Raw genomic sequence first — 10,084 nt, forward strand, 5'->3', positions numbered from 1 at the left:
CTAGTTTCTGCGTGTCTATCTAAACTCTGTAACAACGTGCTGTGGCCCGATAAATGTATTCATGTTTGCTTTTAAAGGCCATTTTATAATATGTTTCTGTGGCACTCTTTCTGAATGCTCTTAATGTCTTTCATTTCTGTAGAGCACTTTGAAGCCTCGTGTGGAAAGGTGCTGTGAATAGACCTGCCTTTCTGATATCTTTAACTTGTCTTTAATTCTGTTAAAACGTCTGAGTTTAGGGTGTGTGTGTGTGTGTGTGTGTGTGTGTGTGTGTGTGTGTGTGTGTGTGTGTGTGTGTGTGTGTGTGTGTGTGTGTGTGTGTGTGTGTGTGTGTGTGTGTGTGCATGTGTGTGTGTGTGTGTGTGTGTGTGTGTGTGTGCATGTGTGTGTGTGTGTGTGTGTGTGTGTGTGTGTGTGTGTGTGTGTGTGTGTGTGTGTGTGTGTGTGTATGTGTGTGTGTGTGTGTGTGTGTGTGTGCGCATGTGTGTGTGTGTGTGTGTGTGTGTGTGTGTGTGTGTGTGTGTGTGTGTGTGTGTGTGTGTGTGTAAGCTCATGGATCCCCTGCAGATCCCTGTCTGAGCTCCATAGTTACTCACTGATAAGTTTCTCTCTGTGAACACACTGAAATGCACTCTTGGTAAATTCCACTTGGAACAGCGTGCCTGTCGCCTCCCTCCCTTTCCTCTGACTTCTCCTTTTCCCTCTGCAGGGTGGAGGCAGGGTAGAGGAGAGGTGGAGGCAGGGTGGAGGAGAGGTGGAGGCAGGGTGGAGGAGAGGTGGAGGCAGGGTAGAGGAGAGGTGGAGGCAGGGTGGAGGAGAGGTGGAGGCAGGGTGGAGGCGAGGTGGAGGCGAGGTGGAGGCAAGGTGGAGGCGAGGTGGAGGCGAGGTGGAGGCGAGGTGGAGGCGAGGTGGAGGCGAGGTGGAGGTGAGGTGGAGGCAGGGTAGAGGAGAGGTGGAGGCAGGGTAGAGGAGAGGTGGAGGCGAGGTGGAGGCGAGGTGGAGGCGAGGTGGAGGTGAGGTGGAGGCAGGGTGGAGGCGAGGTGGAGGCGAGGTGGAGGCGAGGTGGAGGCGAGGTGGAGGCGAGGTGGAGGTGAGGTGGAGGCAGGGTGGAGGCGAGGTGGAGGCGAGGTGGAGGTGAGGTGGAGGCGAGGTGGAGGTGAGGTGGAGGTGAGGTGGAGGCGGGGTGGAGGCGAGGTGGAGGTGAGGTGGAGGTGAGGTGGAGGCGGGGTGGAGGCGAGGTGGAGGCGAGGTGGAGGCGAGGTGGAGGTGAGGTGGAGGTGAGGTAGGGTGGAGGCGAGGTGGAGGTGAGGTGGAGGCAGGGTGGAGGCGAGGTGGAGGCGAGGTGGAGGTGAGGTGGAGGCAGGGTGGAGGCAGGGTGGAGGCGAGGTGGAGGTGAGGTGGAGGCAGGGTGGAGGTGAGGTGGAGGCGAGGTGGAGGCGAGGTGGAGGTGAGGTGGAGGCAGGGTGGAGGCGAGCTTTGACCCGCAGTGGGAGAGGAGGCTAGTTGCTGATTAATCTCCCACAGCGACCTTGAACCCGCCTCCCGGCCAGTGGACCCGGCTGACTGTTGACAGAGCGCCGGGCTAGAGATAACGCTAACATGTCAGAGTCTGTGTTTCTGCAGGATCAGCACAATCCAGGAAGGACGCCTCTGAGGCTTCAGGATCCAGGGCTCACGGAGGAAGGGAGGGAGAGCTTACAGAGAGTGCTGGGGAGTCACTTTGTGTGTAATGGATATAGAAAAACACTGATAATCATTTAAACCCTCACTCGGTGTTCGGCAACACGCCTCCTCTGTTACTGAACATGAGTCGTGTTCTTCTATATCCATTACACACACATCCTGACAACGACTGACTTCCAACACCGTTTAGAAACTTAGTGGAAACAACACATATGAAAGGTTATAAACTAGAGATGCAGAATTAACATTAAGGTTAGAAATGACTGCTGGATGGTCTGATGGATGAATGGTCTGTGTGTGTGTTCATGCATTGAATCCAGACAGGCTGTACAATGTGCTGCTCTCCTCTCGTCTTAAAGGGAGAGACAGAACTGTCCTGATGAAATGAGAACAGAATCACTAACTTGTTTTAGGAGCTGAGGATTTCTGAGGCTCTCAAAGAGTGAGCGAAAGAACCCGGTTGGTTAACAGTGAGCAGTTCAATCAGGATGTGTATTAAAAACATGTTCAGTGAAGAAAGTCAGACTCAAATGTGGAGTTTTGCTCCTTTTACATCCATACCTGTGAACGTGATCATTTTCAGACAAAAGAACGCGTTTGAAGAGCAAAGAGAGAGAGAGGGATGTCTGTCACTTCACGACTAAAGGAGGAATGAATCAGCTGAGAGAGAGGGAGAGGAACGGGATTCTGTTGGAAATCACTTTGTTTGTGATGGATTTAAAAAACACTATTTCTCATTTCATGTTCAGTAACAGGAGGTTTGTGGCTGAGCGCGCGGAGGAAAGGCCGCTTTTTTGCTGCGTGGAAACAATAAAGTGTTAAACGACACGCGCTCTGATGGAGTCATGTTTTCATGGAGGTGTCTTCAGCGTGTCAAACGAGGTGCTGCTGCTCTGAGTCTGATGTCACACTAAAGGGATTCTCTTTGAGATGTAGACTCACAGAACGAGACATTTGAAGAACTAGCAGAGACCGGTTAGGGTTAGTGACCTCGCTCGCTATTTTCAGAGTAAAAGGGAAATTAATCAGCAGATTTGTGTCTCAGGGTTTGTGTGTCACTCAGTGAGTCGGCACAGGAGCGGTGTCTCAATCGGCTGAAAGGCCGTCGCTAAGAGGAGTTGGGTGCTTTAGAAAAACACTAGTTCAATCATCCTCATGTTATATATTATATTATATTATATTATATTCAGCAACAGAGGAGGCTCGATGTCTGCTGTGTCGTAACAACAAATATGAAAGAATTAAAACTAGATGCACAATAAGTCGATTAACAAGAAACGGTCAGACGGGTTCATCCTTAGATATTATTTGAAGTCAGAAATATATCTGAAATGTGGAGACTGCTTTAAATCACATTAAAGGGATTATCTGTGGACAAAACAAGACATTTAAAGTCCTGATCTGCTTTCTCTATTGATCAAGAAATGGTGAACATGTCCATCCAGTTTCTCTCAGGTCTCCATGTTGTGTTCTGTCTTAAGAGGATCACTCTGATGTGATATGAAACACAGAAAGGCAGCAGCACTTTCTGACATTAATGCATGGAATCCATTCTAACGCTGAGTCTCAGCCACTGGGATCGACGGGTTTCACTTTTTCACGACTAGAATATCAAATAACCTGCAGACTTTAGCTCTCATCTTGCTGATGAAATCCCCTCCACGTCCTTACATCACCTCACATTGCTCCAGCGTGTTGATGTCAATGGCTTTATCCTAAATTACAACATGTGAACTCCACCTTACTGTCGAGACGTGTTCTATCTGCAATGTGTCGTGTTTCAAACCCTGAAAGGAGGAATATTAAAGTCGCCCCTCCCGTCTGCTTCAGAAAACCTCAGAAAAGAAGAAATTACAAACAAAACTGTTTTTTTTAGACAAAAGTATAAATCTGTTTAATTCAATAAAATATCAAGTACAATTACAGCATTTCCCCCCTTCCCCCTTTTAATATTAAATAATTAAGACTTATTTCATTCATTGCCAACACTATTACATAGAGTTGCATCATTTCACTGCAGCACAAACTCTCCCCCGACAAAAACACACTGCTCCAGATACAACTGTATGAGAATCACAGAGACACTGAACACACACCGAGGTCCGGATCCATGTACTCTTTCTCGGGGTGTTTACAGGCGATAAAGTCACATGGGATGTCAGGGTTTCAATAAGGTGCAGCCTGGGAAGAACAGCTGGTTGTTTTACTGCCAAAGAGCCGTCACATGTTTGAGCACAGGTTGAAGGAATGTGTCTGTAGTGTGAATTTGTACCGTTACTTACAATTAAACATTGATTTTCACACATTTTGGGATCATTTTCTGCTCATCCAGATAGTACCGTGGATCATTCAATGGAATATTTAACCTGATTTTGATGCATCACTTCAAGTTGAGTTACGATGCTGCACACTGACATTTCATTCCCTTTTCGCCCCGTCCAAATGTCTTAAAAAGCACACATGTTAAGAAAAAAAACATTAGAGGGTGCATGCCCCAAAACCCCCCCTATAACAGGTCGATTTTGGACCTCGGTATTTGTAAAATCCTGCATGTATGGCCACGAACAAACACACAAGACATCTGAGGAGACATGTGAACAATCTGAGGAGAGGATTGCGCAATAACCTGATTTTCATGCACTTCAAATGTAACCGTGACGCGGCTAGAGTCCAGTTTCTGCCCCTCCAGATGTCTCAACACGCACACATGTTAAGAAAACTAAAACAGGGTGCACGCACGCACGCTCGCGCACACACACACACACACACACACACACACACACACACACACACACACACACACACACACACACACACACACACACACACACACACACACGACAACTGAGGAGAACATGTGAACAGTCAGAGAAGGATTGCGCAATAATAATCCGTGCGCAATAATCCATGCGTCCCATCCATAGTGTCCGTGTAAAACCCGTGTACCGTGTCTCTAGAGTCCCGACGAGTCCCGGTCCCGGTTCTAGCAGGTCCCGGTGGCGGAAAGCAGGTTTCTCAGGGTGCCGAGCTCGCGCGACAGCTGCTCCACGCGCTTCTGAAGCCGGTCGTTCTCCGCCGCGAGCTCCAGGACTTTGTGCTGCGTCTCCAGATTACGGATCTTGGCTTTGTCTCTGCTCTTCCGCACAGCCAGGTTGTTCCTCTCCCTCCGGACCCGGTACTCGTCGCTGTCCTTGTCCAGCCGCTTCTTCTTGTTGGGTTTCATGCTGCTGGACACCTCCCCGCCCCCTGCAGCCGAACTCTGAGCGGTTCTGGTGGGGCTGGAGCAGGTGGAGGAGGAGGAGGAGGACGCGCTGGAGAGGTTCCCTATGCTGCCGCTGGCGGACTGCTGGTAGTGGATGTAGGACCGCATATCGAACCCCGAAGACCCGTTTTCCATCTTCCCGTCCTCGCGGCTGTCCTCTCGGTACCGGCTCGCGGGGTTCAGCACGCTATCCATGCGCGTGTCCTGCAGCTCCGCGTACCCTATGTGCGCGTAATGCTGAGGGTCCCGCAGGGGGTCCTCCAGCTGGTTCAGCAGGGAGTAGTTCTTGTGCAGAGCCGACACCCCCCTCTTGATCTTGTTCTCCAGCAGGAAGTCTGAGAACACGTCCTGCTGGTTCTGGTTCTGCTGGTTCTGGTTCTGGTTCTGCTGGTTCTGGTTCTGCTGCTCCAGGTACGCGCTGAAGTCGATGGCTCTCTCTCGCTCCTCGAGCTCCGTCATCGGGTCTCCGAGCCTCCAGGGGCCGGGGTGCAGTGGGGTTTGCTGGGGGGGTTCTCTGCGGAAGCCGCCCTCCTCGTCGTAGAATCCGGCCACTTCCATGGAGCTGCACGCGCAATAAGAGCAGGAGCGTCCGCGGAGACGCTCGCGGTGTTTTGGGGAGGGGGTGTGATGTGGTTTTAAATCCCCTCCGTGTGAGAAAGTAGTTCTGAGGAGGCTCGGCTCACAGTGACAGGTCTTCCGGTCTCCGGGGGTTTTATTAGATATGGAGGGGGAGGCGGGGCTTAAAACTGGGCAGGTGCGTGACGCGGCGGGGAGAAAAACTTACTCGATCCGAAATAAAAGTTAAATAAAAGTTAGAAATACTCCGTTACAGGTAAAGGTTTCCCTCAAGTTAAAGTACAAACATATATAATAGGCTACAGTTTGCAAAGTGTTACTATACTCCAAATAGAAGTACAAGCAGAAGTTAAGGGAGTACTCAGATCCTATACTAAAGTATTTAAACTATTTAAACTATTGTGCAGAAATACTTTGTTACAAGTAAAACTCCTGCATTCAAAACTTTACTTTGGTTGATTTATATTTTGTATAATTTGAATATGCAAAGTAACTAAAGCTGTCAGATCAATGTAAGTACAATACTGGCGGTGTAGAAGTAGTGTCTCTACTTTAAAGAGTCCTCTCCTGCTGATGTTCAGGTGTATATCAGTATGTAGTGTCTCTACTTTAAAGAGTCCTCTCCTGCTGATGTTCAGGTGTATATCAGTATGTAGTGTCTCTACTTTAAAGAGTCCTCTCCTGCTGATGTTCAGGTGTATATCAGTATGTAGTGTCTCTACTTTAAAGAGTCCTCTCCTGCTGATGTTCAGGTGTATATCAGTATGAAGTGTCTCTACTTTAAAAAGTCCTCTCCTGCTGATGTTCAGGTGTATATCAGTATGTAGTGTCTCTACTTTAAAGAGTCCTCTCCTGCTGATGTTCAGGTGTATATCAGTATGAAGTGTCTCTACTTTAAAAAGTTATCTCCTGCTGATGTTCAGGTGTATATCAGTATGAAGTGTCTCTACTTTAAAAAGTTCTCTCCTGCTGATGTTCAGGTGTATATCAGTATGTAGTGTCTCTACTTTAAAGAGTCCTCTCCTGCTGATGTTCAGGTGTATATCAGTATGTAGTGTCTCTACTTTAAAGAGTCCTCTCCTGCTGATGTTCAGGTGTATATCAGTATGTAGTGTCTCTACTTTAAAGAGTCCTCTCCTGCTGATGTTCAGGTGTATATCAGTATGTAGTGTCTCTACTTTAAAGAGTCCTCTCCTGCTGATGTTCAGGTGTATATCAGTATGTAGTGTCTCTACTTTAAAGAGTCCTCTCCTGCTGATGTTCAGGTGTATATCAGTATGAAGTGTCTCTACTTTAAAAAGTCCTCTCCTGCTGATGTTCAGGTGTATATCAGTATGTAGTGTCTCTACTTTAAAGAGTCCTCTCCTGCTGATGTTCAGGTGTATATCAGTATGAAGTGTCTCTACTTTAAAAAGTTATCTCCTGCTGATGTTCAGGTGTATATCAGTATGAAGTGTCTCTACTTTAAAAAGTTCTCTCCTGCTGATGTTCAGGTGTATATCAGTATGTAGTGTCTCTACTTTAAAGAGTCCTCTCCTGCTGATGTTCAGGTGTATATCAGTATGTAGTGTCTCTACTTTAAAGAGTCCTCTCCTGCTGATGTTCAGGTGTATATCAGTATGTAGTGTCTCTACTTTAAAGAGTCCTCTCCTGCTGATGTTCAGGTGTATATCAGTATGTAGTGTCTCTACTTTAAAGAGTCCTCTCCTGCTGATGTTCAGGTGTATATCAGTATGTATTGTCTCTACTTTAAAGAGTTTTTTCACGGTGCTTTTCTGTCAGTTATGTTTTGTTGTGTTTGCGGAGCAGTGGCAGAATAAAAAGTGGAAATGCAACTTGTAATTATTTTCCTTATAATGAAACTCAACACAAATGAAAAAGGGAAAATACAAACCAGCAGCGGTGTGAGGTAAAAACTGCATCCGATAAAAACATGTACTCTCACGCCCCCTGCAGGCACATTTCAGTAACTACAGTGATGGAAAAATACAACAGATACTTCACTCAACTGCAGTAACTCAGTACGTGCACCTGAGGAGATGTACACAGACTGTATGGAAGAATACCACCGAGGGGGGATATCATATAACTTAGTAAAAACGATATCATGAGAACGCAAAACTTGTGCATTGAACATTTTTTAATGTAATAATCATGTACAATTATGTAATAGGCCTACATATATTTTTCTGAAATGGACCATTGTGCAAATTAAATACTTGTGTTACCGTATTATGTAGGCTGTGAATACTTTTACTTTGGTAGGATTTTAAATGCACAACTTTTAGTAACACTGTATATTAATAACAATATTTCAACCCTTGTGTTGTCGTCCTATCAACTGAGCAGCTTCTGTTTATAAAGTATAAATAATTACTCAGATCTGTGTAACACCTTTTGAGCTAACTTTATTCAGATTTAAAAGTTACTCTTCTTTTCTAAATGTACGGTCAATAAACCTCATTTACACAAATTCAAACCTCATTTCTGAGTTTAAAAAGACACACATGTTGATTCATCCTACCAAATTGACCCCAGATGCTTTACATTTGAATTAAACCCAAAACCTAATGAAAGTGATCCTAATTATTTTTCTCGCAAAAAAACGTAGTGTACAAGTACATGATATGTTTCTGGAACTAACATAAAATAAACCTTTATCTCGACATAAAATCAACCACAGTTTTCAAACCGGAGTATAACACACACACACACACACACACATACGCACGCACACACACGCACACACACACACACACACACACACACACACACACACACACACACACACACACACACACACACACACACACACACTGACATCTAGTGGTGATCTGCAGACATCAACACAAGGTCAACATTAAACTCCTCATAACTTTAAGCATTATTGAGATTATGATGAATTCACATGACTTTGGTAACATGATGCTTTTATTAAAGCTCTTTAAAAATGCATATCGTTAAAGCTGGTTGAAGATCAGCCCATGTCTGTCCTCCTGAGTCCTACATTTGATTGTTTTTAATGTATTTTAATTGACTTTTTGTTGTATTTTATTTGTATACTACATTCTATCTTGTCCTTTTATTATGTATTGTTATATGTTTGTTAATAATGTAAAGCCCACTCAGAGACAACCATTTTTTAAATATTGAATCTTATAAATACACTTAGATTTGATTAAACTTTTCTCTGTTCAGCTGTAGCTATGGCAACAGGTGGCAGTTAGCCTACATTAGCTTCGATGCTAGCTAACATTAGCCACCTGAGCGCTTTAAAAAGTATTAATTCAAACATGTAAGGTGCTTAAAGTGATATAACGTAGTGAAAGGTCTTAACAAGTACCTTTAGCGCTGTTGCTGAGCTGAGGTATGTCGGTGTTTGGAAGTGAAGCATCACAGAAAGCACCGGGAGAAGGACCGGGGATTTCATCTCTGTTCATCCGGGAGAGGGAGCAGGCAGAGCTATAAAATGTGACCCCCCCCACACCCCTCAACAAGGGGTTGGTTTGTTGCCTCAGGGCAACACTATGCTACGAGGGTATTGAAACACCAAGGATTTCTACAATTCAGAAGAAATAGAAAAAACAACTCTATATGAATTCAAAAGGTTTTCTTTGTCTGTGTGTGTGTGTGTGTGTGTGTGTGTGTGTGTGTGTGTGTGTGTGTGTGTGTGTGTGTGTGTGTGTGTGTGTGTGTGTATGTGTGTGTGTGAGTATGTGCATGTCTGTGTGTGTCAGTCCATGTAAACATTTATTAAAAAAACACATACTTTTAAAAGACTTCAAATGGTCAAAACTCAAGAAATTGTGTTTTTCAAGGATGGTACAGTGGTGGTATGAATTTGGCTCCCACAGCCTCACTCACACGTAAATTGATTAATAAAAAACGTTACAAACCAAATAAAGAGATAATACTTCAAGAGCATGAAATACAAATATTAATGAATAAAAAAATTGGAAATACAATAAAAGGTCAAATGTAAAAACATGTACATAATATATGTGGAAGAATAAACATGAGTAAACACGTTTGCAAAAAATAAAATGATGAACGTGGACATTTAAACATTTAAACTTAGTAATTAAGAAAACAATATGTGAAAATACAAAGAGGAATAAATAAAAGGGAATGTAATAAATAATAATACAATTAATAAATATAGTCAACAGGAGTAGTGATAAAAAGAGCTCACAATAAATGAAACAATTATAAAAATTACATAAATTGAAGAATATAAATAATAATAATAATAAGAAAAGGAAAATGATACATAGGAAAAATTTGTTTATTTTTTAGAGACAACTCTGATTATCAATCATTGCTCAGAGAATAAGACGAACTCTTTAGTTTAACTTTCAGAGACTCAGACACAGACTCTAACTCTCTTCCTGTTTTTACCTAAGATAGTTCTAGTTAATGATATGACTGGCTGCTAATCAAATTACCTAAACAATAAGTGTTGCTTGGCAACGGCGTGTGGCAGCAAAGTATATCTCAGCATTATGCATATGCTGATATATTTTTTTCTCTTCATTCCCCACGCCCTAAAATAAATAAATAAAT

At 44.1% G+C, this 10,084-nt stretch overlaps 1 protein-coding gene across 1 annotated transcript; it reads right to left on the reverse strand.

Moving 5' to 3' along the window:
* Window positions 1–3,549: 3,549 nt before the first annotated feature.
* On the reverse strand, window positions 3,550–5,645 carry cebpb (CCAAT enhancer binding protein beta). Its single transcript, XM_079675276.1, has one exon. The coding sequence runs from the start codon at window positions 5,501–5,503 to the stop codon at window positions 4,667–4,669; it is 837 nt and encodes a 278-aa protein (XP_079531402.1). The 5' UTR covers window positions 5,504–5,645; the 3' UTR covers window positions 3,550–4,666.
* Window positions 5,646–10,084: the final 4,439 nt, after the last annotated feature.

The sequence above is a fragment of the Notothenia rossii genome (assembly GCF_949606895.1).
Source record: "Notothenia rossii genome assembly, chromosome: 4".
NCBI classification, from domain to species: domain Eukaryota; kingdom Metazoa; phylum Chordata; class Actinopteri; order Perciformes; family Nototheniidae; genus Notothenia; species Notothenia rossii.